General features: G+C 34.9%; 1 protein-coding gene across 1 annotated transcript in view; it reads left to right on the forward strand.

Moving 5' to 3' along the window:
• Positions 1-12,775, forward strand: part of Oseg6 (intraflagellar transport protein Oseg6) — a 53,412-nt gene extending 40,637 nt beyond the window's left edge. Inside the window, exons 20-26 of the mRNA XM_071596389.1 lie at positions 1,773-2,031; positions 5,301-5,456; positions 5,727-5,823; positions 7,233-7,439; positions 9,994-10,322; positions 10,757-10,833; positions 11,136-12,775. Coding sequence (XP_071452490.1) covers positions 1,773-2,031; positions 5,301-5,456; positions 5,727-5,823; positions 7,233-7,439; positions 9,994-10,322; positions 10,757-10,833; positions 11,136-11,247 — 1,237 coding nt within the window. The 3' untranslated portion in view covers positions 11,248-12,775. The remainder of the gene's footprint in view (positions 1-1,772; positions 2,032-5,300; positions 5,457-5,726; positions 5,824-7,232; positions 7,440-9,993; positions 10,323-10,756; positions 10,834-11,135) is intronic.
• Positions 12,776-15,211: the final 2,436 nt, after the last annotated feature.

Raw genomic sequence — 15,211 nt, forward strand, 5'->3', positions numbered from 1 at the left:
CTCTCCAGTTGCCATGTATTCTGCCGCAGTCAAAGACAAAGCAGTCACATACCACTTTAGGCTTTCCCAGGATATAGAAGCTCCACTTAAAGTAAACACATATCCTCTATATGTTTATGGTTTACAATATTGGCCCAATCAGAATGTGCATTGCTAGTTTTTCCCTTTACATTTTTGTAATAGTACCGACCAATATCAGAAGTGCCATTGAAATACCGCAGTAACTTTTGGCAAAATTACAATGCTTTGAAGTGAAATTCTTATTACTTTGGCTCTTAACCAGGTAATTACCTGACATATTTATGGTTTTGTGCAGACATTGAAGTGAATTGATGAGCCAGTCAACTCTGAATAAGAAAACATTACTTAGTCACAATCAGTCTGTATTTGATTTAGAGCCCATTTCCTGTGGTATATTTACTACTTTGCATTCTGCTGGGCTATGACTCTTCAAAATTTGCTCAGCATAAGCCTTTTGATCTAGTTTAATGCCAATCTCATCTGTGTCAATTCTCATGTCTAAGACCTGTTTGGCTACGCATAGATCTGACATCTCAAAAGTATTTAACTACTTTGCCAGATCGATTCTTAATAGAGTACCATACTAAAAAATCATTTATGTACAAGACAAGAATAAACATTGTTTCCTCTTTTATCTTACAATGAACAATATGGTTCATAATTATATTTATTCAAGCAATAATGTGATGAAAAATTACAGGTATCCTCATGCTAAGCAGATGAAGCTTGTTTTTTAGTAGACTCGCTTATCTCCTTGCGCTACAAAACAGTTGGCTGAAACCTTTATACTTTTTCATACAAGTCTCCATTTTAGAAAACAGTCTTTACACCTGAATGATCAATTCAATTGTAATTCAACCTCAGCCTTAAGATGCCTAGAATTAACTAAATACATCATGTGTAGACTTCAAGGCATAATAAAAGATTTTTCTTATGAAGTCACTAACAAAGAAAACAATAAATCTGGAACCATCATGAGCAGTAACTTCCATCAGTCCACACAAATCTGTATGTACTTCACCAAGTTTTTCCGAAGCTCAGTGTGTTGGGGAGACTACTTTACTACTAAACTCAGTGTGTTTTAAAACTGATATCTGGTAGTAAACTGAAATAATTTTCTGGGAGATGTGTTCAAATCACTTAAGATGTTGGTCTACATGTAAACCTAAAAATTAAAAATTTTCTGCTGCCATATCCACAAATATTTATAAAATTCCAGACTTAATTTTAAAATTGTGATCAGGTATTAGGTATCAATTTTGATTACATTGATTGTTTACTCATTTTTAAAAGTTCTTTTCATCTTGCGTTTCTAGTCTCCTAGTTTATTTTCCAGTGTTTTCAATTAATTGTGTCCAATACCGAATTAAGATTAATTTTCTAATACTCTATTGTTATTTATGCTCTCTTAATGATTGGACACTTGCATTTCATTGGAAATTACTTTCAATAAATTGGATTGTCAACACACTAGCACTGTTTTGGTTTTAAAGAATTTATATTTAGGTACTACTTCATACCAATGTAAACTTATTATTTCAATATTTGTACTTTAGACTGACTGAAATTGTGATACATTCCAGACACTCTCTTAAAATATATCTACATATTTATGAATTAAATATAATGGTGATTGGGTAACAACTATTTGTATATAAAACTCATATGATCATATTTAAGCATAGTATAAAAGTTACCTTTGTATATAATAATTCCTGCAGAATAATAATTACTCGTTTTCTTTGTTGAAGGTTTTTCCAGAAATTGAATGACTATGGCTCAGCTATTCAGTTTCTTGTTATGTCAGGGAAGTTAGATGAAGCTTACAAAATGGCTAAAACGCATGACCGAATGGAATTATATGCACAATTCCTTGAAGGAAACAAAGCCATTGTTGGAGGCCATTCTCCAAGTGTTGAGGACTTTCGCAATGTGGCAATCCATTTTGATAATCAGAAAAGTAGCCTTTTGGCAGGAAAATATTATTTTAAAGCCAAGGACTATATGAAAGTGAGTTTTAAATGTATTCAAAATCAAATTTACCTTTTCTTTTAGAAATTTGATTGTAGCACTTAATTCTTACTACCTAATATTAACTCCTGAGAAATATTACTTTCTTAGCAACTTGCCTATGTGGATGATTTAGTATTAGTATGAAAATTATATGTGATAAATTGAAAGTCATGAGCATATTAATTTGACGAATTAATTTGAAAATCACATTAATTAAAAGTGTTAAAACCACCATTGTTTTGATCAGATTAATCAGTTCTCATTTTCAGTTCATTCTAAATGTAGCGGAAGTTTGGTATAACAAGAGCTCAAAATCCCCACACAATTGTTCGCTATGTTGAATTCTTGTCATTTTCTATGATATGCTAATTATTTATTCACTTATTAGCAAATTGCTATTAATTTTCATCATGTACATCATTACTCTCAGTTTGTAAAAAACGCAGACTATTCTTGAATGTCATCTGCTAACCGACATTGAAAAATTTTGGAGGCACACAAACATTGCAATAAATTGTTATGTCCATCTTGCTGCCAATTTTTTAATGGTGGAAATGTATGGCGGAATGGTGGTTGATAGAATTCAATTTTTTTTAACGACAATAATCCTCTACATCCACCACCATTTGGCAACACATTATCCAGCAAGTTTTTCATGAGGACAGAAGTTATAGAACCTTCCTATTTTATCTCTATAATATAAACAGTATTGCTATTACGTATTTAAAATCCTATTTGGATCAGGGTCAGAAATGGAATCTCAATGAAGTCACTGCTTAAAAAGAGATGTTATAAGAAAAAAATGATTTCTCATAATTATTTCGTAATAGTGACAAAATATCAATTAAAAGCATGTTTGCTAAAAATTTAAGGCTGAAATCCACTCAAAATATGTGGTTTGCGTTTTAGTCTTCTGTGAAAATATGTAATAATTCTTATTATTGTATTTTCAATATTTATTTCAACAACGTGGAAAGCTTATTGTTAGAAAGGTCTCTAATCACAAATATCCAATACCACTATTTCATTCAATATAATTAATGGTTTCTGGCGTAACTTTATGGAACCGATTCATTATAAATAAATGAAAGGACTAACTTTGTAGTTCCACACGAAAACGATTTATTCACACGACCCGGGTTTCGAAGTAAAACTTCATCATCAGGTGAGCTTTCTACATTTGCAGCCCTTCTTATAGCACGCAAACCAATCCTGACTTTACCCCTCCCAAACCTTCCTGATTATCTCCACCCCACCCCCGCCCTGGCTGTATATATAAGAAGGGCTGCAAATGTAGAGAGCTCACCTGATGATGAAGTTTTACTTCGAAACCCGGGTCGTGTGAATAAATCGTTTTTGTGTGGAACTACAAAGTTAGTCCTTTCATTTATTTATACTATTTCATTCTTCAACACAATTGAAATTTTTTTTAAGAAAACTAAGCATCGTGACTCTATAAGGATCAAGTCTGTTATGTTTTTGTGTCATGTCTTTTTTGTTTCATAACTTCTGACCTGAGAAGTCTTTCACTAGACGCTGTGGATTGAAGTATGACTAAAAACCTTTGTGGCTAATTCGTTCTGTTTGGGTTAGCAGAAGCAAGCTTTCCACTATGCTCCCAAGTATTTTTGGTTTCCGGTATTCCTGAAATTTCATGGTTGCAGAGCTGAAGGTGTCAGGGTAGCAAGCCCTGTCACTGATTCATTATGCTCCCAATTTCAACTAGATACGTCATCTGGAAGCACTTTGTGGTATAAGATACCTAAGAATACTGAAGTCACACATGTCATAGATGTCAGTGGGTACGAGTTTTCCTTCTCAAGAAATTTTGTCAATGTGTTTATTTAAGGGCTGATTTCTTACATTGAAATAAAAACATGTGATTAGGTGAAGTGACTCTTTCTAGTCTGTAGAGTATGTTTAGATGTGATGGTCATACTTAGTGTGTTTTGATATATCCTCCTTCATTTTTTTTCATTATAGCTCATCCCTGACATTGGATGATCTATATTTTGTGATACCCCTGAACTCAGTAGATGAACTTCCTTTAATTTTAAATTTTTAAAAACTGTTGGTTAAGGTATTTTATCTTTCCACTTTTTGCTACTTTTCTAAAAGATTAGATACTTCTCCCAGTCCATACAACTTCCTTACAAGGATGATAGTTATGGCTAATGGTGTCTCACTCGGAAAAAATCATTAAAATTAAGAATCGAAGGCTGTGTTGAAAAATGGTAGAGGAAGAAATGTTAGTCTTTTTCAGTTCGATAGTATTTTAAGTGAATAAAATGGTTTAATGGAGGAGAGCCAGGCACCCGAAGAAATTAGAGTTATGAAAGATTCTTCCCTAGAAAAGGATTTGGTAAAGTACTCTGGAGTTTTTTAGTAGTTATCTCTTGCATTTGGAGTTATGGAAAGTCGACAGTGCCATGAAGTGTGACTGCTTCCAGAATTAGTAATGATCACTTTTATGTCCATGGAAAATACGAGGGTCATCCGGAAAGTAGTACCCGTTCGTGCCGCATGAAGTGCTGACGACGCGAGTAGCCGCTGGACGAGGTCAGATAGCTTCAGTGGCTTGTCTGCCTTCTCTGAGCCAAGTTGCGTGACGCTAGCATTGCCTGTGTTGTTTCTGTGATTGTTTACAATGTTTAAAAAAATTGAGAACGCCGCCAGTTGTGAAGTGAGGGCAGTGATTAAATTCCTCAATGCAAGAAACGTTCGCCCATGTGATATTCATCGCCAATTAAAGGAGGTGTATGGAGACAATGTAATGGACGAGTCGTCTGTTCGGCGGTGGTGTCGCAACTTCAACATGGGGAGGGGGAACACACACGACGATGAGCGTTCGGGGAGACCGTCTGTCATTACAGACCAACTGGTGAGCTCAGTTGACGAATTCGTGAGGAACGATCGGCGCGTCACAATTGATGACATCTGTGAGTATTTTCCCAATGTTTCTCGAACAATTGTTCATGAAATTGTTAAACACCATCTGCATTATGCAAAAATTTGTGCAAGATGGGTCCCTCGCGTATCTCAATGAGCTGGCGGCGAAGGACTATGCAGCAGGAATACAGAAACTTGTCACACGTTATGACAAATGCCTTAATTTGCTTGGAGATTTTGTTGAGAAGTAGTTTAAAGTATCCTCTTTCAAATAAAATTTTTTATGTTTGTTAATATTTACTTTTGTGTCTTTATTTCACGAACGGGTACTACTTTCCGGATGACCCTCGTATATTAATTTTCTCACTTCTTCCAAGGCCTTCAAGAACCTTTTGAGGGTAGCCCGCTCAAATTCAGAATCTGAGGGTGAAGCATTAGCATTGGCAACAGAAGTGGTTGCTGAATCAAAGGATGAGCAACTAGCTACACAACTTATTGATTTTCTCCTAGGAGAACCAGATGGCATCCCAAAGGTATTTAATACTTTCCTTCCATTGGTAAATTGTATTTGAATTCATTCATCAAAATTTACTAACTGGAAAAAATTTATACCCCATGGGGTGAATCTCTGTGAATCCCATCCACTAATGATGAACAAGCCAATAATTAGAGTTGCCTGTTATCAATATTATATGCAGCATGTAATTTTATGTTTTCTCAATAATGTGAAGTCACTATTAACATGCATGTACAAATTAGACTTCATTATATAACTTTAATATCAGGCCTAATTTTTATGCCAGGATCCAAAGTATGTTTTTCAACTTTATATGGCCAGAAAGCAGTATAGTGAAGCTGCCAAAACTGCTGTCATAATTGCAAATGAAGAACAAAATGCAGGTGAGTTAAGTCACAGTTATCTAAATATTTTTATTTGATAAATTGGAAAAATGCCACAAGTCTGTTCATACCTGATGGTAGGCATTGCATTATTTGGTTCAGCCTTGAAGGACAGGAAGAACCTGGAAAAGTTAGGGATTGCTTTAACAGCCATGGATAATATGGAAGAGTAAAATTTTTAAACATAACCTGGATATTTTCATTTGATTTCAATTGCTTCTAAAACTCCCTAATTTCTTTTTTAATTTGTCCAAATTTTTTAGCTAGCATGCATGCCAACATTTTACTAGTATTTACTCTAGGAATTATGATGCTCTTTTTAGGAGTATAATTTTGATATTGTGTTTGTGACTATACACTGCCATAAATTTGATGACAGAAGGAACTACATTGCTTTTTGAGCCAACCCACAGTGGAATTCCAAATGACAGAACAGTGGACTTCGAAAGTCCCTTTGGTTCAGGGCTAAGTGTTATGTGTATTCTGAAAGCTTGACACACTGCTTTTGTTTGTCCAAAAAATGATATGACTGCAGAAGCGACACTGATTTGCCCATTACAAATACCCCTTTCCACATCCCTGTTCCTCCCAATCCTTCCATTGACCGTTATCAGCTTTCCCTCTCCACCCTGTCTTTACTTTCCAGCCACTTCCCTCCCCATAGTTTTCTTTCTCCACTCAAAGCTGGTAGTAGATCAATTGAAAATAGTAGAACCTCATGATGGAAGAATAATCCTTTCTGTGATTTTTCTCGTAATGCAAAATACTGGTTTAGTGAAACAACTTTTTGCATATAAATGAATGTCAAATGTAAAAATGTATCCCATGTTGAAAAAAAATTATGTACAAGATTTATTCAAAGAAAATTATGTATGCAATGTTTAGGATCGTGAATGACATTCACTGTTTCTTCTATCGTGGAATGAAGTGACAGGGAATGCAAACTCAATTTGTAAAGCAAAAAATAATCCAAATAAATTGCTCATTATTTATTATATGTACCTAATTCCTTTTTACTAGAAAACCATTTAGAGGCATTTTTTTTGCTGATGCTTCAAACTTTGTTAAAAATGCAAATTAGAATCATCTTTTTCTGGACCAATATTTTTGCTCGCTATGCAAATTACTTGCTGTGGAAGGTGCTCGCTAAGTGAGGTTCCACTGTACATGGATACCACATAGTGGGAATCTATATAAAAGTAGCTCCTTTTTATTCTGTATTTTATCTCCATCCGCTATTTACCTCCGTATTGAATTGACCTGTTAAGTCCCTGTCATCATTTCATGTTTTATTATTACTTACATATTTCAACGAAGATCGGAGTTAAGTTGTGACATCTCACAAAAGCGAAAGTTAAATTATGCTCAGTTTGAAAGTTGACGCTTATGCTTTGTTTTTTGTTTTCCAGGAAATTATCGCCATGCACATGATGTTCTCTTCTCCATGTTCAGAGAATTGCGTAACAATGGTTTGAGAGTGCCCTCAGAAATGGTGGAGGGCCTAACTTTGCTCCATTCATATGCCTTAGTTCGTCTTCATGTGAAGAGAGGAGATCACCTAAAGGCTGCAAGGATGTTGTTGAGAGTGGCACGCTCCATTTCCAAGTTTCCAGCACGTAAGCCCTACTTTCACTAATACCTGCAATTGTTATGTATAAATAAATTTTTGGATTGCAGGGGCTTGGGCTAAAGCCCAGGGCACTTAAAAATCATGGTTCATCGTGCCAATCCATGCTTAACCTGGTTACCACATACAGGCAAGGGACAACAGCACTGTGTTAGAGATGTGGAGTCACCCATTTGACCTCAATCTGAGCATGACATAACATGAGTTTAACAATTTGTGAATGTGACCATTGTTATCGTTGTTAATAGTTCGATGTAAAGGCCAAAATGTGCTGTTTTCAGACTTATACTGAATAAATAAATAAATAAATAAAATAAATAAATTTACAGGATATCTCAAAGAGATTGAGATATTAAGATAAATTCAATATATGGGCTTAACTTTGCCCAAGAATTGCTTGAAGGAATTTTCCTTGTTTGTAGTGGTGATGGGAAATCCATGTTAAAGAACGAATTACATGGTATTAGGGGAATTATATATATATTTGAATCAATTCAATTCGAAAGTTAATGTTCAAAAGCTCAATTCAGATGGCATGAATCTGATTCCCTTGAGATCAGTTGCATCAACAAATTAAATGCATGTGATTCCATTGAAATTGGGTGAATGCCCCCCTTGCTGGATTCATATGCACTACACAAGGTTTTAGCTTGCATATATGGTTTTTTAGATGCAGGAGATTGTTCTAGATTGGATACTTCTCCACAAATGCCTTGTGAAAGGCATTTGTGGAGAAGTTTTGGTTTTAAAGGCATATTCATAAGGGTTGTGTGGCAAGTAAAATGTGGGCATAGATCAATCTAACTTTTCAAGAAGGTTTGCTGGCTTTGAAAATACTTTTTACTCATGTAATTAATGCTTTTTTCATTGCAACCAATATTCATTTTAAGCTAACTCCACATTTTACTCAAAGTACCAGTATTAAATGTTATGTTATTTCTTTTATAGAACGAGGAATATGTGATGGCAGTTTTTGCCAAGATTGTATTTATGCATTGGATATAATAATAAACCTTTGCTGTTTTATTAAAATAATATTATTCATCGATGAAGGGTGATTCATTCTGAGTCAACTGTCAACTTCTCTTGGATAGAATTGACAAAAAATGGGAGCAAAAGCTTTACCTGATGAATCTGGGTCACACCTTAGGGATGAATTTTTTATAGTTATAGCCATTGGTGAAAATTTTCTATTTGCATTGGTATGGAATTGTTTCCATGATGGTGGGGTTTGAAAGTTAATGGCAGAGTATTTTTCAAAGGAAACATTCAAAATGTTTAGCTTAGAATGTCATTCACTATTTTATCCAAGCTTTATTTTATGTATTTTCTCAAGGTGTAACAACCATTTACCTCTGAGGATGAATTATAGATTTCCCCACTAGGGAAATTCAAATGAATATCATCACTTGATACTTCTCTGTCCTTTGCCTCCTTTCCCAAGAGGAGATCATTTCAATCATTTGTTTAATGAAGTGTAAAGAGAATACTTAATAATTCAAATTCTCATTTTTATCTTTCCTCCCATGTGCGATTTATTCTGATAATTTAAAATGACTGTTTGAATATGCAAGTGAGAAACATTCATAGTAAGCACCTAGTTGCCATTCATGTCTTATGAAGTTAGGGTATTTTTGCCTAAACCTGGAAAATTCAGAGAATTTGGTGATTATGTTTTTCTGGCCACTTTGGTTTACAAAACCCAAGAGATGCCAAGTTAAACATACTGTTTTTGAGGACTAAATATCCTGAGAGAATAAGTGGATTTTCCCAAAATATTATATCAGGTTTAATTCTTGAAAATATTATACTATTGTAAAAAGTATGAAGGAATAACTGATCGTAGCACTTTTCCTCTTGATAAAAATATTTTTATTTACGACTGGGTTTCGATGTATTACATCATCATCAGGTCACCTGATGATGATGTAATACATCGAAACCCGGTCGTAAATAAAAATATTTTTATCAAGTGGAAAAGTGCTACGATAAGTTATTCATTATGTTCGACTTCCACCACATCACGCCTGAAGCTACTCAATTTATAAGTATGAAGGACATTAAATGGTATCATTTTTAAAATTCATAATCTTATGTATGTCATATTATTTTAAAAAAAAGCAAGCATGTCAATTTCCAAATGACTGTTGAAGTAATATGGACATTTTTAAATATAGGATTAATATAAAATATATTAATGAAATTATAAGATTTAACAGTAATAATCAAATTATAGAATGTATGGAAACTTGATGTAAAATTTCTGTCTATTTTTTGGGTCTTTAGCACGTACATTGGCATTGTTGGAAATAGTTTTGCTGGGGTTCCAACCTGCATCTTCAGGTTGAAGAAAGGTTTAAGAAGTTGGTTGGAACACCATCAAAACTATTGCCAACAATTTCAATGTGCACGGTGAAGACTGGAAAAATTGAGAGAAATTCTGTTGATAAACCTAAGAGCCAACAAAGCTTTATGACTGATGATAAATTTTATTATTGGCTGCTACCCTGGGGCTTATTTTTCAAATAAATTTTCTCTACTAGATGTTGTACCCATCCTCACATCAACTGTGATAGAATGTCACAGAGCAGGTCTTCGCTCATCAGCATTCAAGAATGCAGCTGTTCTTGTCAAGTCGGACTATCGCTCTCAAATCGATCCCAAGTATCAAAAGAAGATTGAAGGGCTTGTGAGGAAACCTTCATTCATGAGGCAGAACAGAGGGGATGGAGATGGTGTTGATGTTGGAGCTGAGAACGCTGGAGATGCTTCTGAACCCTTGTCTCCCTGTCCATTTTGCTCATTTCAGTTACCAGAGACAGAGCTACTTTGCTTGCAGTGCAAGGCCTTAATTCCCTTCTGTATTGCCACAGTAAGTTGTTTCAGTATTCAATTATTTCATAACTTTCAGCTCATCTTTAATTCTGATTTTATGCCTGCAACTAGCCCTTAAACTAGAATTTAATTCAATGATACAATGTGTCTGCATGTTAGCCTTGAATGGATATAGTCCAATTTTACTTCCTGAAAATGTAAGGTAAAATACTGTATCATCTATCAGGTTTTCTCTTTACAGCCCTTTATTCTGACATATCCTGCCCTCCTTCATGTTCTATAAGTGACAAATTCTCTTTCCTTAACCTCTATTTGTCTATTTTTCATGTTCCTTTGGTGTAGTCTTTATATCAACAATTCACTGTTTTTGCCATCCCTACAATGATTCCAGAATATCTTTATTTTGACTCTATATACTCTATGATTAGTTGAAAAATTAATACTTCAATTCATTTCTTCTTTGATTCACAGGGTCGTCATATAGTAGCAGATGATTTCACAGTATGCCCACACTGTGAATTCCCAGGAATTTATTCTGAGCTGATTATGTAAGAAAGACATTCCATTAATTCCTTTTTTGAAAGATTCAGATCCATTGAATTTTTTTACTTTGCCTTAGTGATCAGCATTTTATTTATTAATACCTATTAATATGATTATCAGTTTCATTTTAGGAAATAAAGAATAATGTAGTAAGAGACTTAAGGCAATATTCAGTATATGCTTGTACAAAAATAATCTGTGTATAATAATGGCTATTTATTCAACTTAAGTAAATCATTAGGCTATAGAAAGTAGGCACTAATGAAAATGAAGAAGTTTCTTAATTGGCATGCCATCCTTTTTTTAGGTTATTAAAATATGAAGAGGTTTGCCCTATGTGTGGAGAAAATTTGAGTGCCAGTGATGTGAGCTTAATAGAGAACTTTGCTGAGTATCATGCCAAAATCAAAGAACAGTAAAATAGTTCATGCTTTTGTGAGTACTTCTGTGATCTCATTTATATTTTCCATTCATTGTACATATCATAATTTATTTACAGTGTATTTCAGTGACCATATGTTTGTTCAATTACTTGGTATTTAGAGTTACATTGGTTTATTATTTTGTAATTTAAATGAATTGTCATGATTATTTTTTGTCAATGATTTTTGGAATATGTGTCATTATGTTTCAGAATTCGGATTGTTTTATTGTTCACAAAATTGCATATTATGTGATTGTTATTTGTTTATAAGAATGTTATTAACTTTATAAATACTCATGGAACCAATTAGTTTGAAAATCTGGATTTCCACATATTTTACAGATGTCATTTAATGAACCGAGTGAAAATTTCTATCATTTTCAATTAAAGGCAATGGGGAATTTTGACAGTAAATTAACATTTTATATGGGAGATAGATTGGTCAATGTAATACCAATTATGTTCACTCAATAGTTGAATTCTAAGAATATGATTTTAAGAATGACTTTGCTGTCGCTATAATACATATTTATATTTTATATGAAACCCAGACAATTAATTTTTATACCATGTATGTTTAAATTCAGGTTATATTCTCTGTAACGTGATGAAAATCTACGTTCAACCTATGGCTGAATCACTAAAAATTGAGAGGTTCAATAATTCAATATTAGAAGTGTAAAAAACATATAAATGGGAATTTGTGGTTGGATTTCATAAAACTAATCATTTTAAAATTATTCATGAATTGCTCATATCAATTTAATTTTGAAGATTTCATAACCTATTATTTATTCAATTTTCTATGCACTTTTTTCATACATTATGTTGATAGTTTTCATGAAAATTTACAACACAAACTTGCCCTAAAAAATAAACTAATTTCATGTCTACAACTTGTATGTTAGCCAAGTTGATATTTTACCCTGATGAGAATACTTTCATACTCAGGCTGACTTATGCTTGAACATAAATGATTAATTTTTATCCCTTCTAATTCAGAATAATTAAGTTTATTGTAATGTATTATTTCATGTAAATGTGTACTTTAGAATAAAGTGGGAAAATAACTCATGGTACCATTTGGCACAAATGACATTATAATGAAAATATTGTGAGTCAGTATTGTGTTACTCTAGAAATATGCGGGCGATGTTCAATGGTCATGAGTGAGATACACTCTCTAGTACTGGAGAACAGGAGGGAAGGTTTGCAGTGAGCACTAAGTTTACAGCACTGCTTCCTGAATATGCAAGTAGTATGCACAGTAAACCCTCTTTGATCCGGACTGTCTGAGGTGAGATGTCTGGATTATGTTAAATCCAGATTAACCAGGGATTTGACACAAGTAACCCCTCAGAATGTTTTTCTTCACTTTTATTGTGCTTGCTTAATTGCAGATGATTTAAAGTGACTTTATGCATGCAAGTATGGTGAACAGGAATCATTAAATGTAAAAATACCTCTTGTAAACTTGATTAAATCCTGTTAGAATAAAATGTACTGTAGAATGTCCTCAGAAATTAGCTCAGTTATTATAAAATAATTTTAGTCAACAATGGTTATGTGTTCTTAGCTACTTCATCAATGATTTTATCCCATTAATTTATCTATTTACAAAAATTAAGTGAATGATCAGATTTTTTAAAATAATACTTAGTTTTAAGAAAATTGTACTAATTTTTATTAATAGATTTTAGTACTGATGAGGAAATGCTAAGTCAACTCTGTTCTCTGGGGTGCTTAAATTATACCATCTGCAGTAGAAACATACTTACATGTTTAAGGAACTCATATTCCCGAAATATGCCAGGCCATTACAGTGAAAATATGGTGGTTGTGTTCAATCATATCATTGCTTGACTCTAGCACTTCTAAAACTTCATTTATAAACTTTTTCTTTCTATTGAGTTAAGCTAAAGGAATTGATTTTACATCATGTCAAAATTTTAAAAAATCATCAAAACTAAGTCCTATGAAAAATACTTGAGAAATAGACATAAATGAGGGAAGGCTAACTCTGCAGATCCCCCTATACACACTCAGGGTCCACTATAAAAGTAATGCTTATTCTCTGAGAAAAATATGTTAATTGATCGTACTTGTACCAATGCTTAAAATTGTTCAAAATACTCTCCCTCTGCATCAATAACCTTGCAGAGACGTGTCTGCCACGCCTGGAAGTCACCCTGAAACTCCTCGACGGGATTGTTTCTCAGGAACGTTGTTACATGCTTTTGGATGTTTTCCACGGTCTCCGTATGCTTTCCTTTCTGCTCTCTCTTCAGTCGGGTAAACAAAAAAATCGCACGGAGTCATGTCGGGACTATAAGGGGGCTGGAGGTTCTCCGGGCCAGGAAGTTGGTAAAAATGAAGAACGTGCGTAAGGGCGCTCCATCGCGCCGCGTTACAACGTCGAAAAACACACTTCACCCGGAGGCACGTCTTTCCACTCAAGGTGCTCGGAGCAAACTGGCGACCGGCTGCGTTGAAAGGGCAGACCCCCCCATCATATTTTCCGACCGTTTTTACCGCGCTGCTATGGATAGTCGCGTCACAATAAAATCATGCGCATTACTTTCATGATGGAGCGTGTGTGTGTGTGTATACGCACATACCCACGTACACGATCGAATGTATTCATTTTGGAAACTTTAATTTTCACAGTTTGATGGGAGAGGGTTGATGTGGAAGTGTAGCGAAATATGTATTGAAAACAATACAAGTTATTATTTCCGTACCATCTCGTTTCCTTGGAAATATGCAATGTCTAAATTGACAAAATTATTACGTATTGTACCTTACCATACGCTATCTTAGTATGTGATTTAGGCTTATCTTTCTTGACTGTGGAATGGATATCGAATCCTGTAGCATCGGCCCTCATTCTCGCTCGATTACATGTAACCGGAAAATTTCAATTGCATCTTTCAAAATCTTGCGAATGATAAAAAATATCCTCATAAGTATTGTCTGAAAAATCTGCTCTCAATCTACACCCAAAAACTTTTTCTGTTTTGCCTCCTCGCGCAAGTCAGCTTAATGATATATAAAAACCTTGACGGCTGCCCTAACGAGCGAGATTTCCAACACTTATTAGAATACTAATTATGAGCCCATAGAAAAGGCCCTTGTGGACTTTTCCGTCCAGCGTGTTGGTAGCGGACGGTGTAGCGCACAAGCCTGTTCGAAAGGGCGGCCGGAAGCAGGAGTAGGAGTAGAAGTGTGGGTTGGCCTTAAATTACGTTCCATGTTTACGCTAGGAATATGATCTGACGCTCTTTGCCTGCCATCCTAACTTGAACTTCGCCAGAGGAATCTTTAAACTCTTAAAGTAGGCAACGGATTGACGTAGATAAGTAGAAAAACTCTAGGAGAAAAAACTCAACGCCGGTCATTCCTATATTTAGTGTAACATCAGCGGAGAAGAGGGAAAAATGTGTGATATTGATTAATCTATTTTTAGACTTTCTTAACGCGCGGCGCGTTAAGAAGGCCTAAATTTACGCCAAAAGCGGCCGCTGAGTACTTCATGGGTGGGCCGTGCCCGAATTATCCTGGAAAATCTGGAATCAACTCGTGAGGGACATAAATCGAGTTACTGTTGGACAGCGATAGAGCCTCGGAGTTTGACTTCGTGCCTTAGCGTCTTGTCCCCTATTAGGTTAATCAGCGGAAAGCTTCGAAGAATTTAGGGCGCGTTCACCTTTACGTGCACTGAAGTGGAAGAGATTCGTATTTAAGGACGTGGCTAGTGCGTATACCTCAATCACGCGAGTGGCACTGTAGAATGTTGGATGTAAGCGGGCGAAGTAATGGCACACGGTTCTACGAGGAAAAGAGTCGGGAGAAAAGTAGTCGGTCACTTCCTCAATTGGGGAAGTTTCGGAAGATTGTGTCATTTGCTCAATGGCAATATCTGCCGAGCCAGCTGCGCGGTGCTAAGGCAAAAGCTGTGC

The sequence above is a fragment of the Hetaerina americana genome, unplaced genomic scaffold (assembly GCF_022747635.1).
Source record: "Hetaerina americana unplaced genomic scaffold, ioHetAmer1.1.p SCAF_8, whole genome shotgun sequence".
Classification (NCBI taxonomy): Eukaryota; Metazoa; Arthropoda; class Insecta; order Odonata; family Calopterygidae; genus Hetaerina; species Hetaerina americana.